This window comes from Prionailurus bengalensis, chromosome E1 (assembly GCF_016509475.1).
Source record: "Prionailurus bengalensis isolate Pbe53 chromosome E1, Fcat_Pben_1.1_paternal_pri, whole genome shotgun sequence".
NCBI classification, from domain to species: Eukaryota; Metazoa; Chordata; class Mammalia; order Carnivora; family Felidae; genus Prionailurus; species Prionailurus bengalensis.
The window spans coordinates 9606399-9632210 of record NC_057347.1 but is presented as its reverse complement, the minus strand read 5'-3'; the positions used below and the strand labels follow the sequence as shown (position 1 = coordinate 9632210).

The following is a 25812-nucleotide window of genomic DNA, read 5'->3' as shown; positions in this document are numbered from 1 at the left end:
CTTGAGGTATATGTAGATATGAATATAAATGTAAACATATTAATAAGCATCATATTAATAAAGTATTAATTATATATTACATACTTTACTGTGTTTATATTATTACTATGATAACATTAATGTAGGTTTCATTTATATGTTAATATGAATAGAAATCTCAGGTAGAAATAACAGACTGAATACAACCTAACCCAGAAATGCAAATTTGCTGTACAAAATTAAATGTATCTAGAATAAATGTTCTGGAAACAACATTTTACCCTCTAGTGGTGCTGACACAGGAGACTCCCTCATTGACAACCCTTGCTTTATATTTCCTTCCACTGATTCATAGCTTCTTTTTAAACTGATTTCATGAGCTGTTCTTGGACTCCTTGTCCCTTCTCGGGCATTCTTAATATCTGTAGAATATAGAAACAAGAATTGCTCAGCGCCCAAGACCTCTTCTACAGTAAACCATTTATCTTAGTTTCATAGTCTATCTTATAAAAATAATGACATAAAAACTAGTCAACTCACGACATACTGCTATGTGGATGATATTAATGAAAATTTTCTTCATTAATTCAAATATATCTGAGTGCCAGGCATAAGCTAGGCTTGCAGAGAAGTGAACAAATTAAGCCCCTCCCCTCATGAAACTCACCCAATCATGGCGGGTGCAGATAAAGTACTAGGGAACTGCTGTAGAGTGCAGTCGGGACTATGAAAAGAGTGGCGCAACGTCCTGTAAGAACAGTGTGGGTGAACCCAACGCTTAAAAGGCTCGGATGAGGCTGCCTAGAAGTCATGTGCAAGCTGAGAACTAAAAGACAAGTAGGAGGTGCTTCAAGTGAGAGGTAAAGGGACCAGGAGGTGGTAGAGGCCAAGGGAACAGTGAGCACACAGACCCCCAAGGGGAGACACGGTGGGACCGTTGCTGATGTGGGGGTCGGGGCTGGAGCGAGAGTGCGTGGCAGGCAGAGCAAAGCAGGTAAGGGAGAAGGTGGGAAGGGAACAGCCTGAGAGAGGAGCTGACAGCAGGTGGTAGAGGGGGGATGAAGCCAAAGGAAGGGCGTACAGTGACTTTAAAGCAATGAAGACTCGAGGAGGAAGTGACGTGATACGGTTCTGAACATGGGCTACGACGAAAGGTGGGGAGATCAGTGAGGCGGCTGCCGAGTTGTCCGGGTGAAAGATGATGGTGGCAGTGGGGAATACAGAGCAATGGATGGATTCCAGAGAATTCAGAAAAGAAAACGGAAACAACTTAGGACTGACTGGAGGGGGGAAGAGAAGGAAGTGTCAAGGATGACATCCAGACTTCTGGCTGAGGCAATGTCCGTTAATTTCTTCCTCCAGAAGCAAAATGTAAATCAGTGTATGCCAGAAATGTTAAAACAAGAAAGGAGGAAGGAAATAAGAAAGTTATCATGTGTTCTACATCAGTCACCGTTGCTGGCATACCTTATGTCGCTGTACTCAAAGAGAAAGATAAAGCATGACTAAGGACTACTCGGTTCACAAAAAAGTTGCAAATGGGAACGCAAATCCAGTCCCTCGCTTGGCTGTGATACCATAACTGAATCACTGTTGTAACGTTAATGAGAAAATATAACCTAAGAATACATCTAAAGAAAATGTTGACACACACACAGACATTAAACTAGTTTTATTTAAGTAGAATTTAAATTCAATGCCCTTTCTAGGATCATCAGACTAGTATCTACTCCCTAATTCTTTTTTTTTTTTTTTTTTAAGTTTTCAAGTTGAGACAGAGAACGCAAGTGAGGGAGGGAGGGGCAGAGTGAGACAGAGGGGGAGAGAGAATCCCAGAAAGGCTCCACTGTCAGCATGGAGCCTGATGAAGGGCTCGACCCTACGGACTGTGAGATCATGACCTGAGCCCAAATCAAGAGTCGGACACTCAACCGACTGAGCCACCTAGGCGCTCCTACTCCCTAATTCTTAATGCATAAAAGAGCTCTTTAAGGTAAAAGTGATTCTACTACAGTGAAACAAAGAATATTTTCTTTGGCTAAATCAACTGGCCACAGGTGATGTTAGCTACCACTGACAGAACCACTTACTATGGGCTCTACATGGTTTATCACTTTTCATTGACGGTCTCCATCGGAGTTAAATTTTCACAAAAGTTCCATGAGAAGGCACTACTGTTAACCCCTTTTACAGAGATTAAACTTGGGCTCAGGAAGGAAAACTAACTCCCCCAAGCAAGTAGGTGGGGAACCAGAGTCCATGTTTTTAGTCATACGTTACAGTTCTGGCTTCAGAGTACAGACGACATACTTACTGTCATATGATAAGATGTGTCCACTTTTGCCTTCATAAATAACATGACCTTTTGATGCAGCTTCCTCTCTGCCCTTCTCAGGACTGTTCTCTTCAATGGGCATTCTAGAAATGGATCCCTTCACCAGAGCCTCAGCTGGTATGCCAGCCTGTGACAGAGCTGGAGTACCCTGCCATCGAATCAAACATAAACACTCGGATTTAGAGGAAACGTGAGACACTCAGAAAACTTAACCTACCACACTGAGAGATCAAACCGTATCTACAAAGAAGGTCAAAGACACAAGAGGACCAGACATTAAGTTTGTATAAACATTAAGAAACACTGTACCTCTTTGTCCTTGAACCCTGCCATACAAAACAGGTATATATGAGTTAAATCAGCTTTCTTCCCCACCTTGAGGTCAAACCTCTTAATGCCCAGGGGGGAAAAAAATCTGTCTTAAGACCCCAAATCATGCAAATGTGATACTTTTTTTTTTCAAAATGTCTAATAAAAAAGAGGTAATAAAGTTTTAAATATAGAGTCCACAACTTGCTCTCACATTGTCATAAGAGAAAAAGAACCTGCAGTTCCCAAACTGTGTGCCTTCTGGTCACCAATGGGGGACGTGGGGGGCAGGAATGACAAAACTCAGATGCCTCCATTCTGTGATGTGGATTCAGTTTAGGCCACATCATCTGAACTTTCACCATAATTTAGTAGTCCTCTTCTAGGGTGCCTATGGCCGTGGTTCTTTCTAAGCCTTCCTTAAAGCAGTAAGCCCTTCCCTTTCTAGCAAAATCACTCACGGCACCTAATGTGTAGAACACTTTATAAAAGTGAGCTGCTTGGGTTGAAATGAGAGTGGCAGGCCCAGACCCAGCCCACTCCCACATTAAGTGTCCCCAAAACTCTACTGAGGACAATCTGAAACCACATGCTTAGAGCAGGAAGAAAGACAAGAACAAAACATCTACTTGTATGGCCATTCAACGAGCCTGGGAGTAAACATCGGAAAATCCTTAACGCCTACTTCGGAAGTGCTCATGCCATGTGCGCAGACTGGTTTGAAAATAAACAGAGAACAGCCTAGCCTCATTCGATCCAGTTCATTCTGTCCTCCTACCCACAGCGTGGTTACCAGAGTGAAAATGACCAAGAAGAGATGATAATATACATAAGCCATTTATTTCTCTTCTCCGCTACTGGAGTGTTTGCTTATTCTGAAAACTAATCTCAAGGGGATGTATATTTTGGTCAAATTTAGAAGGAGAGATGAGAAGAGTTAATATGTAACTTTCTAGATCACTATGCCACATACTCCATAAACCACGTCTCAGAAAGGAGTCACTGGTGAATCTTGTTAAAATGGAGACGCTAATTCAATATCTGAAGAGGGGACTAAAATTTCTGCGTTATTCTAACAAGCTCCCAGGAGGTGCTGACGCTCTAGGGCACAGACTGCCCTGGGTCAGCAGGGTCCTAGGGTGTGGTTCTCGACTGGACATCCAGCAGAATCACTGCAGGGCTGGAAACACAGACTGCTGGGCGCCGCCCCCACAGATGAGACTTCATTTACATGCCTAACAACTTCCCGGGTCCCACTAATGCTGCTGGCCTGGGGACCACACTTTTAACAACCACTGTCCTAGGGAACAAGGACAAAAGACAAGGAAGAACAGAACAGAAATCTTGTAACAGGTTCAATGTGCAAAAAAATCTGTTTACAATCATTTCCCAAAATAGAATTTTCCCTTCCCAGATCTACAAGAATAAACAGGCTAATGTCTGTTACACTTCAAACTAACATCTAATGGAGGAAAAGAAAGACCTTTCCCTAATGAAAGTTGGCAACTTATTTAACCTAAAATTGGAAGAAGATACTTGACTTGTGATGCTTTTATCAACATCATCCATATCTCCCGGGGTTAGCATTAGACTCTAGCAAGGCGGCTTATAGGCCGGGACTGTAGGACCTTCTTTTTCACAGGGGGCAAAGGCGAGCAAATAATTTATAATGATTTTCTTCTCCATTTCTATTTAAGCTCAACACATGGTAAAAGCTTTGCCAGGAAGACAGTAAGAACTACATCAATCAGAACTTGTTTCTTCTGCCCATTTGCAAATAACTGACCTTTTCAAATGACCTGCAGAATAGAGAATATAGCTTGTGGTCAAAACGATTACATTAATGTCTTTCTGCAGACAGTTTTATAGATTTGGGTTTATTACCACTGAGATCCAGTCCCATAATCCAGAACAACAAACAACTTAATCACAAAACTATACTGCTGTAACAGCCAGAGCTCTTGAAACCGGACTTCTAGTTTTCTCATTAGCTCTTGTCCAGGATTTTAGGCATGATCACAACTAACCTGAGTGATGGAGCCCCGCAGGGATGGGATTCCTTCCAGGGAAATTTTGCTGGTTGGAGTCCCCCGAGTTATACTTCCTTCTTGAATGGCTCCTGGAGTACCTGAAGAAAACCAAAATTATTAGCAACTTAACCTTCTGCCACTGCAAACAAACAAACACCAGTCCCTACTTGGAGGAGGGCTGAGAGAAGGACACAGCAGCAAAAAGAATAGCTGCGTTTTACTGAAATGTACTTTTAAAATAATGATGCAATTATTAAAGAGGATTACTAAAATATGGAATTTCACAGTTTTAAATTATTTTTATACAGAAAGAAAAATTTAGAAGGTACAGGTTCTAACTTAACACACCATAGTTAAACCATATTAGTGACTTACTTTAATAAATTTATTGGGAAGAAAAGTTTAACATTTCCGCCAAACAGCATATTTTACCTCTGACCACTCCTTCGTGTTGTGCCCTGACCAATAAACCCTCAGGCTGGGAGTTCTGGCTTCGGGGAGAAAATTCCTCCTGCTTGATGTAGGGCACAGTAGCTAAGGACCAAAGCAAGAGACACACATGAAGAGATCAAGGGCTGAATTACCGAGTGTGATGCTACAAATGCAGGAACATTATGAGTATTTACTCACTGACCTGATTTGGCAGATTCCTGTTGCCGTGGCAATCCAAGAGAGATAGAACCCACTGAGGGCTTAGCTGTTTCTTGAGTGTAGGAAGTCTGATTATGAGAAGTCAAATAAGTGCCAGGTGTTCCCTAAAAATAATTTTTAAAGACTAAAATAACATTGTCTTTTCACAAGGTCAACAATAAATTTAATGCTCGTGTTTCTGTTTATAAAAATTTACACCCCCACTGCCCCAAGTTAAGAACAGGTATTTGCAAAGCAAGAGAATCCTTATCATGGATTGCTTACATTAAAAATATTTTTAAAAGGAGCAAGATAGGTCTTCTGAAATCACCATAAATTTCATGTAAATAATTTATTGTTAACAAATTACATAAATAAAGCACTTAACACTACACTCAAAACGTAAGCTACTATTATGCCTCTTAAAAATGCTACAGGACACTGACATCAGTGAAAACCAAGAGTAAGGACTTCGGAAAACTCTCCTCCACAAAGGCAACCAGTAAAAATTATAAAACAACAACAACAACTTTTAATGTGAAAATTAACCAAAGGGTTGTGGAAATCTGGGCGCATGTGTTCAAGAAAACCAGCAGAATCTAAGTAAGAACAGTGGGTTTCGTGGCATCTGAACTTGTTCTATTTCATCTCATATACTCCCGGCCAAGCTCGGTGGCGGCAGTGAAAATCAACAACCCTCAATCATGGTGAAAACCATCAGCCTGGCAGCCACTGGAGGGGAAAGAACAGGGCTGGGCTCCCAAAAAGCCTCATTCCCAGATAACTGTCATTATTCCTTCTGGTTCTCTGGAAGACCCATTTGCAAGGCTGTCTTTATTTGACCTGACTACGGTGGGGAAGGAGGTGCACGCTTGTCAAAAACTATCAGAGTCAAATGACTGAAATTCTTCACTGCCTGGGGCAGTAGATAACCAAGAAGGCAAATGAGAGGCTAACCAAACACCTTTAAAGGAAAAGCCAAGGAATGAGATGTTTAAAGGGGATCTGAAAACTCCAACATATTCCTAACAATCTAGGAGGCCATGTGCATGTGCAAGGTTGTGCAGATGCCTAGGAAAGACCCGAGAAGGCCTTGAATTCTCAACTCTGGCTGACCTCAAAGCTCTGTGGAAGCAGGAAGAGAAGACTAAGGCAGGGTTGTCAGGTACCAGGCTGAATGTTGAAGGCGTGCCCCAACACACACACAGAGCTACTCAGTCAAGACTGGGACGCTTACTGATTCTAGGCACTGACGTCTGTCCAGCAATTAGCTGGCCACCAGGTGAACCAAACAGTGACTTCAATGGCCACACAGGTCACAAGAATACAGACTTTACAGAGTTAGTTCAGAAAAGTCACAAAGCAAATACCAACACTCATAGCAACAACAGCAAACCCTAGGGAGAGAGGAAAATCCATTTTCCACAGTTGCCACATTCTGTTATGTAAAATATCCAGTTTTTAACCAAAATTTACAAGAAACAAGAAAGTATGACCCACACATGAAAACATAAAATACGTTACAAATAATTAACTGAAAATAAATCTAACAAAACCTCTACAGTGAAAACTATGAAATACTGTTGAGAGAAATTAAAGACCTAAAATATGGAAAGATAAACATGTTCATGGATTAGAAGATTCAATATTCTCAAGATCTTCATATGTATCCCAAAATAATCTATAGATTTAAGGCAACCCCTGCCATAATCCCAGCAGAATTTTTTGTCAAAGCTCACCTATATAATTTATATGGAAATACTGAAGTCACAGAGAAGAGGCAGAGCAATCTTGAAAAATAAAAGCCCTTACAAGGACTCACAGCACATGATTTCAGGACTTATAAAGAAAGCTACAACAATCACAACAAAATTTCAAATTTCTGCTCATCAAAACATATCAGTAAGACACAAAAGCCACAAAGAAGAGAAAAAACTTTATAACAGAGACCTTTCATCCACAACATATAAAGAAGTTCTACAATCTACTAACCAAAAATCCCAATAAAAACAGATAGTAAGACAGTCACTTCACAATCAGATGCATAAATGACCAATAAATATACGAGAAAGTGCTCAACATCTTTGTTTTCAGGGAAATGCAAACTGGAGCCACCATCAAATGTTACATACCCACTAATAAAACCAAGATAAAAAAGACTGCCAACGGCAAAGCAACGTGAAGGCTTATGCGTTGGGGGTAGTGGTGTAAAACTGGAGACCCACTCTGGAAAATTATAAAGTAAAGCATAACATATATTCAGCAATTCCACTCTCAGGGGAGTATACAAGAGAAATGAAAACATTATATCTATAAAGAGCCCAGTATAATGTTTGTATCAGCTTTATTCACTGTAGCCAAAAACAAGAAATAGCTCATGCTTCCATTAACAAGAAAATGGATAAACAAACCAGTATGTTCATACAATGTAGCATTATTTGGCAATAATAAAAAAAAAAAAACTACTGATGACACAAAACCCTGGATGAATCCCTAAAGCCGTTATGCTATGTTAAAGAAGGCACAGAAGAGTACACACTGTATGAGCCCATTTACATGAAGTTCTAGAAAAGGCAAAACTAATCTGTGCCAGTAGAAAGCAAAACTAGGATTGCTTCAGGCCGAAAGGGCGTGAGAAAACTTTCTGGAGTGATGAAATGGTTCTATAACCTGACAGGGGTGTGGTCACTGCTGGTCCTGCACATGAGTCAACACTTTACAACAATTAAGAGAAGACCACATTTGGAGCACCTGTGTGGCTCAGTCGGCTGAGGGTCCAACTTTAGCTCAGGTTCTATCTCACGGTTTGTGAGTTTGAGCCCCGCCTCAGGCTCTGTGTTGACAGCGTGGAGCATGGAGCCTGCTTCATATTCTGTGTCTCCTTCTCTGTCTCTCTGCCCTTCCCCTGCTCACGCTATGTCTCCCTCTGTCTCTCTCTCTCTCTCTCAAAAATAAACAAACATCGGGGCGCCTGGGTGGCGCAGTCGGTTAAGCGTCCGACTTCAGCCAGGTCACGATCTCGCTGTCCGTGAGTTCGAGCCCCGCGTCGGGCTCTGGGCTGATGGCTCAGAGCCTGGAGCCTGTTTCCGATTCTGTGTCTCCCTCTCTCTCTGCCCCTCCCCCATTCATGCTCTGTCTCTCTCTGTCTCTCAAAAATGAATAAACATAGGGGCGCCTGGGTGGCTGAAGCGTCCCGAGTTCAGCCAGGTCACGATCTCGCGGTCCGTGAGTTCGAGCCCCGCATCGGGCTCTGGGCTGATGGCTCAGAGCCTGTTTCCGATTCTGTGTCTCCCTCTCTCTCTGCCCCTCCCCCGTTCATGCTCTGTCTCTCTCTGTCCCAAAAATAAATAAACGTTGAAAAAAAAAAATTTAAAAAAAAAAAAAGAAAAAAAAATTAAAAAAATAAATAAATAAATAAACATTAAAAAAATTAAAAAAAAAAAAGATAACACCGTATTAAAAAAAAAAAAAAAAAGTAACACCAGGAAAAAAGAAAGATACAGTGGCCAAAGTCAGAATGAACTGACTGGTGTTTAGAGCCTTTGTAATAGTTGGTCAACACATATCTGAGTACTTGAAAAGATTCCTCTGAAGAGACTCCTCTTTCATCTACGCTACACTCAACTTCACGGCACAGAAGTGCCTCGCAGAAGTTAAACCAGACAGTGTGCCAAGGCCACTCACTCTGTGCACCCAACGCACACAAGCTCCCGGAGCGTGGCACGGAGTACGATGACCGCCATATTTTCTGGTCATGGCCTCTTCGTATATAGGTTTTCATTTAAGACTCTGACAAATGAGTGACAGAAAGCAATCCTCAACAGAAATCTCCTGAGGAGAGAAGACGTTTTTACCTGCGAGATGGAGCCTCCCAGGATGAAAGAGGGTTTTTCGGAAGCCACTGTGGTTTTAGATGATGGAATAAGTGGAGGAGGTGGCCTCGTGGGTCGAGTTGTCGGAAGCCGAACCGCTTCGGGGAGATTGGTTATCACTTGATGTGGAGCAGGCTGCAGGACTTTTAAAAGGAAGAAAAAGATGATTTAAAACAGTCCATTTCGTAGTTTGCAACACCCCACCTATGTCAGTCATTCCTGAATTTTTAAATCACAAATTGGATTTGGAGTGCAAGATGAGGCTGAAGATGAGCATTTCTATTTTAAATTTCTCTTTCACTTGAATTAAAGCCGTATACACATTCAGGTCACACATGGTATTTGGGAGGCTGAAATATCCAACTCCCTGTCAAACCGGAGCTTGCAAGCTGATGTTCATTTCAACCTACTTCTGCTTAGCATCGGCAAATGGCAATCTTTAATAATCCTCTCTCTCTCTCTCCATCGCTCTTTAGACCTGCTTCTTACGAGCAGCTGATGCGGCAACTAGGGAGAACATACAGACGCAACTGACAACCAGCTGTATGTCCCCTTTTGCATCCTGCAGAATTTGAGCAACATTCACGGATTCTGGCTCTCACGGACTCGGGAATCTCTTACGATGGGGGAGGGGATCTCAAGATTTTTCAAAAGTACAGGTACTCGTAACAGAAAAGCCAGTCAATGTCACAGTGGACACGTGTGGACACAAACTTCCCAGCGGCCCCGGTAAATCTCAACTGAATACAAGTGATGATGGGATGTAGAGAAACCAGAAGGTACTCTTGAAACGGGAAGGACATGTCCTGGAAACCACCCATGTGTAGCACCGGTAGGTAGATGGCCAGCAGCCACTGCACAGAGGAACGATATTTACCTGGCGGGACACTATAGCGGGCTGCACTCATAGGCTGTGGAGCGGCTTTACTGACTTCTCTCGGAGAGAGCCTACACGGTGATGCTGACCTTGCTGCGGTACTGTGCATCTGTGCTTCCTGTTCTAGGGCACGTGTGACCTCAGCATAGGGCATATAGGCGACTGATTTTCCTATGAAAGTTAAAGTTATCAAAATAAGGGAAGAACCCCAAACGAAAATAGTAAGTGTGAAAGGACCAAGCCCACACCATCCAGGGGCAGATCCGACTATATACTAATAAATTAAAATCTAAAATTCCTGGGGGGAGTCCACCCGTAGAGAGGTTACATCTGTGTATGCACCATCACTAGGACCCTAATAAAATCCTCAAAAATTCAGTTATGATTTTTCCCTTTAAAAGACAAAGTACTTCCTTTTCTCCTCAATAGGAAAACTAGCGTTTCCACATGCAATAAGGATCACAACAGGCAAACCTCAGATTATCCGGCCATTCTGTGAATTCAAGTCTTGCTTGACTTAGATCTCTGAGAATTTCAACGCTCTTATTTAGCCTGTTGAAACCCACCACTTAACAGTCAGAAAAATAAACATGATTAAGAAATGGAAGAAGCCTTTCAAAGGATACAGATCAAACTAATCCAAAAAACCTACACCAGTTTATAAAACTATGAATTGTACTATAATAATGCTAATAAAAATCATATGATTTACCTCTACATTAAGCAGTACAAAAAACTTTAAGCATTTAAATGGGTACATCAGATATGCAGTCACATTAATATTTAAAAATACACGTAATAATATATAACTTTTTTCTTTTTTAAAATGATACGGACATTGTAATTCTGGAAAATCAGAAAAGCACAAGGAAGAAAGTACAAATCATCTGTAACCCAAACCATTTAGATTTGGGGTATTTTAATGTCTGCCAGAACAAATTCCTATTACTCTTTTGCTTACCTAGTCTTACCCATTTAGTCTTGCAGGTAAACCTAAATTTAAAATCATTCTAAGTAGTTCCTCTCCAAACAAAATGTCACTGGAATTTTCATTAGACTGGCATTAAATTTATGAATACAGGAGACCGGACATTCCATAATAACGTTTCCTAAATGAGGAATCTAGACTTTCTCGTATGTCTTTTCTATACATTCCTTGTTAAAAATTATTTTTAAGGTATTTTACATTTTGTTGCTAGGAAAACCATCTTTTTCATCTTTTACATATATGACTTTTTATTGCAGATACAAAGGAAAGAAAGATGTGGGTTCCTGCAGATCATTTTTTTTTTCCTCAAAAACTTAATGAACTTTCCTTTTAGCTCTAATAACTTTCCAGTTGATTCTTTTAGGCTTTCTAGGTAGATAATCTTATCCTGTGAATAATAATTTGTCTTCTCCCTTCAAACGGCTATGCTTATTTTTTATTCTTTTTTTCTTTACTAAACTACAGTAAGCAGTGAAAGTTCCTGTCTAAAGAGAAGGTCTCTAGCATTTCACTATTAAAAGGAAGGTTTATAATTGGTTTCAAATAAAGATTCATTAGCACAAGGCATAAAGAGTTCTCTGGCTTACTAAGATTTGTGTAAAAACTAGAAACAATTATAGTAATCAGCTAATATTAAGCATGTCCTTCAATGGGGAGCCTGGGTAACTCAGTGAGTTAAGTGTCTGACTCTTGATTTCAGCTCAGGTCCTGATCTCGCAGTTCAATCAGTTCAGGCCCCGCGTTGAGCTCTGCACTGACAGTGCGGAGCCTGCTTGGGATTCTCTCTCTCCCTCTCTCCACCCCTCCCTTGCTCGCTCTCTCTCAAAACAAATAAACTTTTAAGAACAGTATGTGCTGCAGGGGCGCCTGGGTGGCGCAGTCGGTTAAGCGTCCGACTCCAGCCAGGTCACGATCTCGCGGTCCGTGAGTTTGAGCCCCGCGTCAGGCTCTGGGCTGATGGCTCAGAGCCTGGAGCCTGCTTCCGATTCTGTGTCTCCCTCTCTCTCTGCCCCTCCCCCGCTCATGCTCTGTCTCTCTCTGTCCCAAAAATAAATAAATGTTGAAAAAAAAAAAAAAAAAAAAGAACAGTATGTACTTCAGAGAAAGACAAATGTCATACGATTTCACTCATATGTGGAATTTAAGAAACAAAACAGATGAACATATGGCAAGGTGGGGGCAGGGGCGAGAAGAAATGGAAACAAGCCACAAGAGACTCTTAATGACAGAGAACAAAACCAAGGGTTGATGGAGGGAGATGGGTGGAAGATGGGCTAGATGAGTGACAGGTACTAAGGAGGGCACTTGTGATGAGCACTGGGTGTTGTATGTAAGTGATGAATCACTGATTTCTACTCCTGAACCCAATACTGCACTGTGTGTTAATACTTACTTTTTTTTTTAAAGTATGTACTATTTACATACTTTTTATATACTATTTATATACATACAGTGCAGAGCACCGTGATTACATGAATTATCTCACTTAGCCCTCATGACCAATGAGATTATTAACACCAGTTCACAGATGAGGAAACTGAAGCTCAAAAGAATCACACCATGTTGCCCAACCAAGGTCACTCTACCAGGGATCTTTCAAAAGCCTGACTCTGAGCTCTAAACCACATGGCAAAAATGCCTCCCTGAATCACTGGGTGTTGAATTTCAGATGTCTCTCGGGTACCCATTAAGATGATGGTACTCTTCCCTTCTTAGCCATATTAATGTAACGAATTAGATTAAGTGCTCTAATGCTGTGCAGATTTATAAAACAGACCCACTTCCAAAGAAAATCATGTCTTCCTTTCTAGAGAATTTAACAGCATGGTGTATTATAAATTCCGTGTGATTGTTTTGTCACTTCCAATAAGTTGACAACTATGTGGAAACTATTTTGTCATGTACTGTTAAAGGAAAACTGGAAATTTAGATGGTTCTAAATACAGCTTTTAAATCATCATGTACTCAGGGCTGAAAAGATAAAGAAACCAACAACAAAAGAAACAGACTAGATTCAGTTGCACAGATGCATTAACTCTTAATTGGATTGAACTGATCCTATTAAACCTGCACTGCAAGTTTAATTTTAACTCTCTCGACGTGTGTGTCTGAGCTCCTTCACTACAGGGAAAAGGCTTCAAACTAAAGCAGGGGTCAGCTTGTGTAAATGTTCCTGGAAAGTGAAAACAATTGCCTCTAAGGTTTTCCCCAAGCTTTCCTACAGGTGAAAAGGCTTACACCACCTACGATAATTTTTTGTGCCACTGACATTAAGGTGAATACAATCAAACAGTTGGACAACCGGTGCTGCCTGTCACTTTCTAAGTGAGGCTGTGAAAAGTCAAAACCATGGTCCTAATTCAAGTGGACTGTACCAGTCTGGTGATTGTTTATATGTTAAATCCACATTCTTGCTGTATTTACCATTCTATAAACTATTCTATGATGCTGCATTGAAAACATATCAAACATGCTGCATATAAGCAATTTAACGGCAAGTACACAATTACATAAGGGGGATGTATAAATGTAAGGGAAATTATCCTTTACACTGAACTATGTATGGATACCTATCAACTTAGGAGAGTCTTCAGGCACTTGGTTAACAAATCACTGGACAAACATACTAGGTAGATGAGCTAAAACAAAACTTAACCTTGGGACAAAATGTAATCAACCGCCCCAGTTTCTAGGGTCACCTTGAACCAAACTGATGTCATATTAATAAACACCTTGGTATCGTATTAATCAAAAATATAATTACCATGTGGTTCTAAGACCACTGAACTATATATAGGGGCGCCTGGGTGGCTCAGTCGGTTAAGTGTCCTACTTCGGCTCAGGTCATGATCTCACGGTTCATGGGTTCAAGCCCCACATCGGGCTCTGTGGTGACAGCTCAGAGCCTGGAGCCCATTTCAGATTCTGTGTCTCCCTCTCTCTCTGCCCCTCCCCCACTCATGCTCTCATGCTCTCTCTTTCCTTCAAAAATAAATAAATTTGGGGGGAAAAAAAGGACCACTGCATTACAATTAAAAATTAGGATACCCCTCTTATCTAAACCACATGGATTAATGTGACTGACCAGAGAGAAATGCAGTTCATTGTTTAGAGTCTTAGAAGTTGGGCTCTAGCCTGATTCAGTCTCTCCAGCTTCCAAATACAGCCCAATTTATAAAGTAGAACAAGACAAGATATTGAGGTCCTAAAGTAACTATATGATATACATATTAGAATGATCCAGATATTACTACTAACAATAATACTCAGCTTTAGTACGAATTTGGCAAATATCATTTGAATGTCATTTTTTTCTAGGTTCTTTTAAATTCTTCCTCCCAACATTTATTCTAAATCATTTATGTAAGGAATACATTGACAGACTTTTAAATTACTCTATAATTTTTATCATTCTCATCATGACAGATTTTCTCGTAATTGGGCTGCTCAAAAGATAAGCACTTCTGCTAAGTCCATTTATACTCTAGTTCATTTAACTCATTCCTTCAACATGTAATTACTGAGTTAGCAACTGAGGATTCTCTACAACCAATATACTAAAAGCCCCCAAATCATTAACGTTTTTACCTTCATTCAAGAAATATTCATTTAGCACCTATTATACACCCAGCCTTGCTAGGTGTTATTTTTACTAGCATAAGATTTATGCTTAAAACATTAATAATCTTATATTTAGAACTCTAACATTACAGGCTCAGTGTACCAAATAACTAATAACTTATCATTGGTGTGACTGGGGGAGGGGGGCAAGATCATTTAAGTACCACAGTTCCCATTTTATATTAAATAGCCCTTGAAATCCAGGGCATTCTACAGCTAATTGCTCTTACTTATCTAAAAAAGGTACTACAAAGAGTCTTTTGAATCATTACGGAAAAATCTAAACCACAGTAATGAAGACCTTAATAGACTTATATCCTAAGCATATTATAGCACGTAGTTGGTAAGTTAACTATCAACCAGAACACATGTGCCATTTCCTAACCATGCCAGAATTTATTACAACTTAGAAATCACTCCCCTCTCCCCTTTTTAGAGAAAGTAAGTGTATCTATCATGCACAACTAAAAAGAGCATGCCAGGGGCATCTAGCTAGCTCAGTCGGTGAGGTGTGCAACTCTTGATCTTGGGGTTGTGAGTTCGAGCCCTATGTTGGGTGCAGAGAGTACTTAAAATTAAAACAATCTTATTAAAAAAAAAAAAAAAGAGAGAGAGAGAGAGAGAGAGGAGCCTGAGTGGTTCAGTCAGTTAAGTGTCTGACTCCAGCTCAGGTCATGATCTCACGGTTCATGAGGTCATGAGCCTCATCAGGCTCTGTGCTGACAGCTCGAAGCCTGGAGCCTGCTTCGGATTCTGTGTCTCCCTCTCTCTCTGTCCCTCCCCCACTCACGCTCTGTGTCTGTCTCTCAAAAATAAACATAAAAATGAGGGTTGATGGGGGGTGGGAGGGAGGGGAGGGTGGGTAATGGGTATTGAAGAAGGCATCTTTTGGGATGAGCACTGTGTGTTGTATGGAAACCAATTTGACAATAAATTTCATATATTAAAAAAATAATAAAAAACAAAAAAATAAACGTAAAAAAATTAAAAAAAGAAAAAGCATGCACAACTCAAACCTGTCACTTGAAATAACAACAGTGACAACAATGATAACAACACCTTCTATTATCATTTATAGAAGGTACCTATATCCCATGGTATCTATTATGCCATGTGTATACTAGTGCACTGATTATTATTATAAATTGTATATTATTACACACAATATTATATAAAGAATAATGCTGAGCCACATGTTACAAAATAATACTGACTGTTGATTCTTTCTTACGGGTTGTAATCACAGCAAGGGAGGAAGGAAGGAAGGAAGGAAGGAAGGAAGGAAGGAAGGAAGGAAGGAAGGACAGATTAGATTAGATTAGATTAGATTAGATAGATAGATAGATAAGTGGGTAGGTAGGTAGGTATAAATAGACAGATAGATAGACAGACTGACAGATCGATCCATAACTTGCTCTTTACAAATGAGATAACTAAAAGAAGAGTTAAGGGACTTGTCCCTGGCCAAACAACTGGTAAATGCTGGGGTGAGAGACGAGTCAGGGTCTGACTGGCACTATACATTTCACAAAGTTGTCATCAGAGAATTAGAGCATTATCCTGCTGTTACATGTGACTTGCTTGCAAGACACGATAACAATTCCCACTTACTCTGAAAAGTCAGATAAGTAGGCAGAAAGAATGGTTTTTATAGTCTTCCAGCATAGAGATAAATATCAGAAAATTCACACTAACGAAAACCACCAAAAATGTTACTGCCATCCTTTAGAGTAGTCAGTAATACAAACATTCCTCAACTGTCTAACTGAGGTCAATTTGAAGGGATTCTATGTGTTGGGGCAAGAGAAACAAATCAATCGGCATGCTGATAAACTACAAAACACAAAGGACCCACTTTGGAGTATAGTTTTGTTTCCCTTCAGGAAAGTTCTTTGTGATGACAGCGCTGCCTACCTTCCCACTCTCTGTTTGGACTCTTGGAGGTGCCACACGGACTTGTGGAACTTCTACATTCCAAATCTATCTGTTCTTGCCTCTGTCGCTGTTCTTCCAGGAGCGCAGACTCATGCATGGCTTTAATGTGACGCTGGTACAGGGCATAGCCGCTTACTGGGGTTCCAATTGGTATATTACATGGGGTACAGGAAACCTACAGGAAGAAAAAAAAAATCTAAATATGCCAATGACCAACATAACAACAACCCTCTGCTGCAAATAATGCTTATTTCTGTAACCTACCAGTTGATAGGATTTTGCCGTTTTGTTTTTTTTTTTTAATGTTTACTTATATTTGAGAGGGAGAAAGAGACTGAGTGCAGGTGGTGGAGGAACAGAGAGACAGGGAGACACAGGATGTGAAGCAGGCTCCGGGCTCCGAGCTGTCAGTACAGAGCCTGACATGGGGCTTGAACCCACAAACTCTGAGATCATGACCTGAGCCAAGGTCAGGCGTTTGACTGAGCCACCTAGGCGCCCCGGATTTTGCCATTTTTTAATCAAAATCATCTTCAAATGTAATGCTTAAAATGCTGAACATTTCACTTTCAGAACGGAACATAATACAAAATCACTAAAGGGGACGCCTGGGTGGCTCAGTTGGTTAAGTGTCCGCCTTTGGCTCAGGTAATGATCTTATGGTTTGTGGGTTCCAGCCTGCGTTGGGCTCCTGGCCGACAGCTCGGATCCTACGTCTCCCTCTCTCTCTCTCTCTCTCTATCCCTTCCCCCTTGCACTCTGTCTCTCTCTCGCTCTCGAAAACAAACATTTGGAAAAAAAAAAATCACAAAACTTATGATAAGAGAAATCAAAATATTTCTGTCTGCTTTTCACTTATGATGGCCAAATCCCTGATGGCTCAATGCCCCTCCTCTCTAGGCTCCCGCAGCAGGTAATCACACCCACTTCTGTGGGTTTAAACGTCATCTATATGTTAACAACTCATCAATTTCTATTTCTAAGATGTTTGCTCCAAGTCCCATACAGAATGGCTGCATAATAACTCCACCTGGATATCTCAAAGCACCTCAAAACCTGCATTCAAATAGAAATATCTCATTTCCTAAATTCAATGCTTCCCCTTCAGTGACCTCCATCTTAGAAAATGGAACCTTAGCGGCTTAAGCCAGGAACCTGGCGGACATCCTTGACTAATCAACCTCACTCACCTCCCACACCCAATTCATTGACCTATCAGGGCGGCTGTTAAATGTTACTTCTTCAGACAGGCCATCCCTTACCATCCAATAGACTTCAGTAACTTCCTCCCCATATTCCTTCTTACTGCGGCCCTGTTTCTTTCAGAGTACATTGACAGGACTTACAATAGCACAATCTGCAATAATGCAGGTTTTCCTTGTTTATTTTCTGTCTCTCTCACTTCATGAAGGAAAGAACCCAACCTGTTCAGTTCAATACTAAATAAACAGCCCCTAACACAGTCCATGACCCCATAATACAAAAACTTCTGGGGGAAAGTAGAGAGCTGTTTTTAGAAACTATTACCTAAATAAAGACTTCCATAGTTTTTTCTGCTATTATAAATAGAATTCTTCACTGACCCCAAAACACGCACAAAATTTACTTGCCTTTGTGCTTTGGTTTATATGTAAACATGGCTCTTCCTCCTTTTGCTATAAAGCCTAATGAATTGTTTTGGTCCAACCACAATGTTATTTCCCTTTTTTTTTTTTAATGTTTATTCTTCAAGTACATTAATGGTTCCACAAATGTCCTGGTTAGTGAAGCTGGCTATTTGGCAAGATGTATTCTAATTTTTTTTTTTTTTCTTAAGAGAGAGAGAAAGAGCGTGTAAGCAGGAGAGAGGAGCAGAGGGAGAGAGAGAATCCCAAGTAGGCTCCATGCATAGCGCGGAGCCTGATGCAGGGCTAGGTCCTACGACCATACCCTTGAGCCAAAAAAATGACTTGAGCCAAAAAAAATGACTTGAGCCAAAAAAAAAAAGAGGCAGACGATCAACCCACTGGGCCACCAAGTGCCCCCAAAGTATTATTTCCTATGTGGAGTCTTCTTTAAGAGTCTCATTAAGAAGGAAGCTCTCCTTCTGAAATATCCATACTATATTTTCTAACTTAATAGAGCATCACATTGTTATAATTCATCTTAATTTTTATTGTAATATTTTCCTATGTCTTATTATCAAGACCAATCTCTAAATTTTTTGAAGTCAGAGATTATGATATATAAATATTCCATACAGCATTAACAATGTTGTCTTCAACTGGACACTCAATAAATGGCCATTTGAGTAAATCAATGAATGAGTAAATGTTTAACAATTTGTGTGTGAGTTATAAGCACACACTTAACTTTTTTTAATTATCATATGAGACGGGAAACAAATTTACATCCCCTGAAATAAAGCAAGAGTGAAAACATTACTAGGTAAAAGAGTAATACCCAAGTTCAGAATTCAGTGTCAAAATGGAGTCAAGCTTGTAGAGATTATTCGAGTAAAGTGTAAATAAAACTAGATTTGGAATTGTATACTGCAGTTAGCCATAATCTTTATAATTCATTCTTAATATTCAAAACCTAATTATACATTTATTCTACCACTATTTTATTGCAAAACAAATAAAACAAAAGCAAAGCTTGCTAACATTTATGGCTAGAGGATTATATTTCTTTGGTGTTTTGTTTTTTTCTTCCTGAAATAGAAATGACCATTTCAATCAACTATCACAATGAATCCATTTGAAAAAGGAATAGAGCGACAGATGACTGGATAAACAAAATGTGATATATACATACAAAGGGAGATTATCAGTCTTAAAAAGGAAAGAGATTATGACATGCTATAACCTGGATTAACCTTAAGGACTTTATGCTGAGTGAAATAAGCCAGTCATAAAAAGACAAACACTGTACGATTCCACTTATATGAAGTATCTAAGCAGCCAAATTCAGAGACAGAAAAGTAGAATGGTGGCAGTCAGGCGCTGGCGGGGAGGGGCAAAAGAGAGTGACCACTTAATAAGACGAGAGAGTCTCACTTCTGCAAGATGAAAAGTTCTGGAGATCTATTTCACAACAACAAATATATTTAACACTACTGAACTGTACGCTTAAAAACAGTTAAGATGGTAAATTTTATGTTGTGTGCTTTTTACCACAATTTTTTAAAAGGTCAAGTACTGATTAAGAAAGAAGAAGGCTCTCTAAAGGTCTTTATTTCTCAACTTTACTTCTCTTCCTCACTTAGAAAACTTACCATCGGTGGGATAACAGCAGCTCTATGTTGAAGCTGTGGCAGGTCCAGTGGATTTGGTTTTATTGGGGATGAGACCAGTATAGATCCAGGAGGGTTTAACAATGAAGGCTTTGAGTCCATGGGAAACATTCTACAATTGGCAATAAAAAAAGATAAATTAATATATTCTTCTTTAAGACTTAAAAAAAAACATGTTTTTGATCTTATTTTTGAGAGAGAGAGAGAGAGAGAGAGAGAGAGAGAGCGAGCAGGGGGGGGGAACAGAGAGAGGGAGACACAGAATCCAAAGCAGGCTCCAGGCTCTGAGCGGTCATCTCTGAGCTGCAGCACAGAGCCCGACACGGGGCTTGAACTCACGGACCGTGAGATCATGACCTGCGCTGAAGTTGGATGCCCAACCGAGCCACCCAGGTGCCCCTATTCTTGTTTAAGACTTTAAATGTACAATCATAATTCCTTCTAAGTAGTTAATGTGTAGGTGGACACACATACACAACGCATTAACCTCAGAAGAGATTTGAAGAGTAAGGAAAAAAGGGACTCTGTAATGCTAATTGTCCAAGAAACCTAATATTGATTTATAGGTTGAAAATAATCTGAATTTAATCATCTGCATCTAACCACGCAGTCTGAACAAATTCCATTATAAAATGGAATTTTGTAAGTCCTAATCTACCACTAACAGAGATTACAAACTAGTCATCTGTATCTTGCCAGGATCAAAGGGCGTTCTTTTTTAAAACAACTGCCCATGAACAATTTTAAAAACTAAGAGTTCCACCCAAGATTCCAGACTCCTGGTTTCTCATGAGAAATGGAAAAGAAACGGCAGCACAGAAGCAGCACTCCTGCACGGCAACAACATGCAGCTCCTTTTCCAAACAGCAAGCGCTTCTCTGTTCCCCACAGTCCCTTTCTCCCCACATTCCACCTGCTTCACTCAGGTTCGTTACCTACACTGGAGTTCAGGACACCCAATACATGAACGGGGAAAATCATACACCAGTGCCATACCCCACACCTTGCAGGCTTGATCATACCTCCCAGTATTACTGGGGAAAGATGAACATTTTAAAAAGTACAAGTTGATAAGAAAATCAGAATGTATAAAAGAAAACAATTAACATCATACATAAAGAATAAAGATGGTGTTACAGATGTAGAAAACGTAGGATGTGTCATTTGACAGTTGGGAAGTGATGCAGACTTTGGAGTGTTACTCAAAGACCACCACCATATATTTACGAGGAAATTTCTGAATTTCAAGACTACTATCATGTTCATCTCGTCGGGTGTTCCTCCAAGGTTACTACCTTCCTGTAGTTTCTAAAACCAACAGTGAAAAACACAGAGAATCCTCATCTTAGATGAACAGAATTTGGCACTTAGGTGAGTGGCTTATTTGCCTTCCTTTTTAAAAAACAGGAGGGGAGAAAAAGAAAAAAAGTGTTGAACTGGGTTTCTGATTAAATGTTTTTAGTCGAATTCATTTCTAGAATCTGCACCAATGAAACATTCTACTGTGATTCTAGGGGATTCTGTTGCTTTCAAGGAAAAGGAAGTCTCAAGGAATGTACACATATTAAATAAAGCAGTATCTATTCCTATAAAAATTTATCTTTTTACTGTAACTTATAAAAACCATACACATAAAATAGTTTTGTATTATTAACTTAGTGACTAAAAACAGTTCTATATTCATGTATGTTATACATATTTTCAATTACAAATATGAATAACCTAGAATTTTAACTGATATAAACAGTGACTGTGATAATTACCTAGAGCTTATGTTTAAATCATGCCTTCTAAAATGTTTTCCGAACACTTAACATGTTTCTCCTCCCCACATATTCTACCCTCTAATGCACAGGGACAGCAGGCCTTGTCTTGAGGCTGTGCGGTCTGAGAGCAAACGAGCCAATGCCTGTCGCCTTCACCACCACATCCTTCGCCACCTCGTCCTACTGCTTCCAACACCAGGAACGGCAGTCTCATCTGTGGTTTCGTTCACAAGTTTTGTTAGATGAGATCCCCTCCTCTGCTACATATGGGATGCATGTAACCAATGCAGGAAAAAAATATTATCTTTTTCATTTGAAAATTATGAGCACCTAATTGTTCTTGGTTATTTAAGCAGATGAAGAGCATCAAAACCCAGTAATAATGGCACGGAGACCGCCTTTAACTTGCCGAGGTTTACGCAGGAGTAATCTCCGCGGCCGGCACCGTTCTGTGACTCAGCATCCGACAGAGCAAAGAATACAACAGTATTAGAGGAACGAGTCTCACCTCTGCCTCTCGGGCTCTCCATCTACATCTTCATCAGCACTGCAGGTAGCACTGGAATCATTGTCCGACTGGGGCTCGGGCCTCTGGGCCCCTATTTGCTGGGCCCCCACCAAGTCTTCATCGCCAGGCTCTGTCTTCTCGCCGGCTCTCTCCAGGTCTCTCTCTTTGGTATCACCTTCGACTTTAGACGGATTGTTCTCGGGCACCCTCATGTCAACATCTACAGAGTCTGTTCTGGTAGTCGCGGGGAGGTCAAGAACAGAAGTCACTTCAGCACTGGGCTCCTGCCGGTCAACGTCCATTGGCTCTGCTGCCTCTACGGTGATGCTGTCATTCGCCTGGGTCTCCGCGCTTTCATTTTCGACGGGTTTCGTACTTGGCACTGCCGAGGAGGGAGACGCACCGGGCGCAGGTTCGGAGGTGGACCCGAGCTCGGCCACAGGTTCCGTGTTCCCTCGAGAAGACGCATTTTCAGTGCTATCTTCGCCGGGCTTGACAGCTTCAACTGGTGAAGGAGAAGGAGCACTTTCTGTATCAGAACTATTTTCAGCACCTTAAAGATAATGATACAGCATAAAAATCTGATAATGGACATGTTTCAGGGGTGGCAGAAGCCATGCTTCAAAGTAGGTTTAGAAGGAATGACACTCGTCGCATGACCTCACCGAAGTACGCCAGCCACTGGGAAGCTAAAGTGTCTACAGAGCATGAAAGGGAGAGATCAAACTGTTTTCACCTTCTGAAACTGAAAGCGTAAAAGCCTTTAGTATCGAAAAATCATTTACATGAAATTTGAAAAATGAAGAAAGATGGAAAAACAAAACTAAACAAAAAGACCCGTACGCAGAAATGGTACATTTCAGTTTATTTCTACCAGCCCATTTCTGTGCTTTTCTTTATACCCAGGAGGGCTGACAGTCCGTTCTAGAACAGCGCCATCCAATAGGAACACCATGTGAGTTACACCTGCCATTTTAATTTTTCTGGTTGTCGCGTTAAAAAAGTAAAGATATAAATTAACTTTAAATCATGTATTTTTTATTTAACCCAATATGCCTAAAATATTATCTTTTTAACATGTGATCAACATAGAAAACTAGCAATAAGATTTTTACCTTTCTTGGTACTAAGTCTTCAAAATCTGATTATATTTTTCATTTTTAGCATATCTCAATTTGGACTAGCCACATTTCAAGAGCTCAATAGCCACAGGTATTTAGTGGCTACCACACTGGACAACAAAGCTCTAGGGTAACATGACACAGACTTTTTAATGTAACGTTGTAACCCTGGTCTTTCCCAACATCGTTTGTTTCATTTTATAAATGCAGTTTTAATCTGTGACATCTTTGCCTAGATATTTCAAAGGAATCACAAATTCAGTATTTCCTGCACCAGACTTGGACTCAACACACCCAAATCCCGTTCTTTTCTACTGTTTACTATCGATTAAACCAGAAACCTACGAGCAATCTTTTAATCCTTCCTCTCATTGATCCCCATATTCTGTGTAGACAAGCATCACAGATTTTCTCTCTAAAAAGATCCCTTGTGGAGCACCTGGGTGGCTCAGTCGGTTGAGCGCACGACTCTTGATTTCAGTTCAGGTTATGATCCCAGGGTCACGGGATCGAGTCCCATATCTGGTCCCACACTGAGCATAGAGCCTGCTTGGGATATATATATCCCTCCCCCCAAAAAATAAAAAAATAAAAAAATTCAAAGATCCCTGGAATCCACCCACTTCTATTCAACCTCACAACTGCCGCTCCAGTCCAGAAACAACTCCTCCCATCTTCCACCTCAGACCATTCTCTACCACAACGCCAGAGTGAGCTGCTTAAAAACCAAACCTTACCAAAACTCACTCACGCACTTGCCTTTGCCATCGCCCTTCCCTCCGTGAGGGCAGGGACCCTCTATTTTGCTTATCGTTTAAGTCCTAGGACAAGCACTGTGCCGAGCACACGAGACTCAAATACCTGTTGAAGGACAAAGTGACTGAATGATTGTGAACATGTCTTAAATTTACTTCCCTTTTCCTCTATTACTGGACCCTCGGGCTACTTCCAATTTGCCACTATTATGAACAGCGTACAGACACGTTTACTACAGCATTCAGTGTTTGATTATTTTCTTGAAGTAGACAACATAAAAACTTAAATCTCCCCCCAAATTAATATATTTACCTCCAATGAGAACCCCAATGGTTGGTAAGGAAGATTTTTTTTTTTAATTAAAAGAAGTTTTATTTTAATGTTTATTCATTTTTGAGAGACAGAGACAGAGCACAAGTGAGGGAAGGGCAGAGTGAGAGGAAGACACAGAATCTGAAGCAGGCTCCAGGCTCTGAGCTGTCAGCTCCAAAGCTTGACGCAGGGCTCGAACCCATGAACCATGAGATCATGACCTGAGCCCAAGTCAGACACTTAATCAACTGAGCCATCCAGGTGCCTCAAGAAAGATTTCTTAAACTAGATAAACTAATTTAGAGTGTATATGAAGAACAAGTCCCTGAGAAAATCTCAGAAAAGTATGAAAAACATTAGAGTGAGAGGCCTGCCTCTCCAGATAGTCAAACTTACCACAAAGCCAACGTATCACATGTTTGCAACTGCCAGAGTGATAGACAAAATAAATCAGCAATGCAGAAGGCAATGCCTAGGAATAGATCCTAAAGTAGATGGGAAATTAATATATACCAAAGGTGACATTTCAAATCATTGGGTAAAGGATGATTATTTAATGAACTAGCTCCCTCAGAACTGGCTCCTTGTCTGGAAGAAAAACATGGACCCTACCTTACACTACACACAAAAATAATTCCAAAGGGAATAGAGTTTTCAAAATTCGAGAAGATAATGTAGGACAGGATATGTATAACCTCAGGAGGTACGTAGAAATGTCTGAAAGCAAAACAGGCAACTCTGAAGCTACAGATACATCATTCACACAGAAAGCAATAAAGACTTAATTGACCATATGGGAAAAGAGACTTTCAATGCATAACATAGTATTTTAAAACCCTACAAATTCATCCTCTCACTCATTCAATTAGGTACAAAACACCCAACGTGCAGGGCGCACTGGGGACAGAGAAGTGAAAAGACCAAACTGCACTCTAGAGGACCTGACAGTCGGGTGTCAAACGGACAACGAACAATTAAGTACATGATGCATCCGGAGGTCATAAGCACAGTGAGGAACAAAACCGGGGAACCAGTGAAGAAGAGGGTATCAAAGAGGTCAGGTGACATTTCAGCAGAGGCCTGAAGGAAATGGCAGAACGAACCAGGGACATCTTGGGGAACGGTAGAAGGAGCAGCTCATGCAAAACCCCCGAAGTGGGGGGTTGCTTTGCTCAAACAGCAAAGAGAACAACGTGGTTAGAACAGAGTGAGCAATCACCTCACATCTGTCAGGATGGTTATGATCAGAAAGGCAAGAAATAACAAGTGGAGAAAGGGAGCCCTTGTACACTGGTGGTGGGAATGTAAATTAGGGCAGTGGCTATGACAAAGAGTATGGAGGTTCCTCAAAAAGTTAAAAGTAGAACTACCATCTGATCCAGCAATTCCTTTTCTGGGAATTCATCTGAAAAAAAAAAACAAAAAAAAAACAACACTAACTCGAAAAGATATGTGCACCCTCGCATTGATGGCAGCATTATTTACAAGAGCCTTACAAG

The 25812-nt window shown here is 40.6% G+C and overlaps 1 protein-coding gene across 26 annotated transcripts in view; it reads right to left on the bottom strand.

Moving 5' to 3' along the window:
* NCOR1 (nuclear receptor corepressor 1) overlaps positions 1-25812 on the bottom strand; it is a 156959-nt gene that overhangs the window by 28775 nt on the left and 102372 nt on the right. For 12 of the 26 annotated variants that reach the window (XM_043583202.1, XM_043583204.1, XM_043583205.1 and 9 more), the window contains 10 exons: positions 22125-22677; positions 19833-19962; positions 16556-16751; positions 10033-10203; positions 9138-9298; positions 5288-5408; positions 5086-5187; positions 4651-4751; positions 2294-2462; positions 261-401 (listed from right to left, as the gene is read on the bottom strand). In XM_043583202.1, the coding sequence (XP_043439137.1) occupies positions 261-401; positions 2294-2462; positions 4651-4751; positions 5086-5187; positions 5288-5408; positions 9138-9298; positions 10033-10203; positions 16556-16751; positions 19833-19962; positions 22125-22677 (1845 nt within the window). The remainder of the gene's footprint in view (positions 1-260; positions 402-2293; positions 2463-4650; positions 4752-5085; positions 5188-5287; positions 5409-9137; positions 9299-10032; positions 10204-16555; positions 16752-19832; positions 19963-22124; positions 22678-25812) is intronic. The other 14 variants (XM_043583211.1, XM_043583215.1, XM_043583223.1 and 11 more) reach the window with 3 other exon arrangements.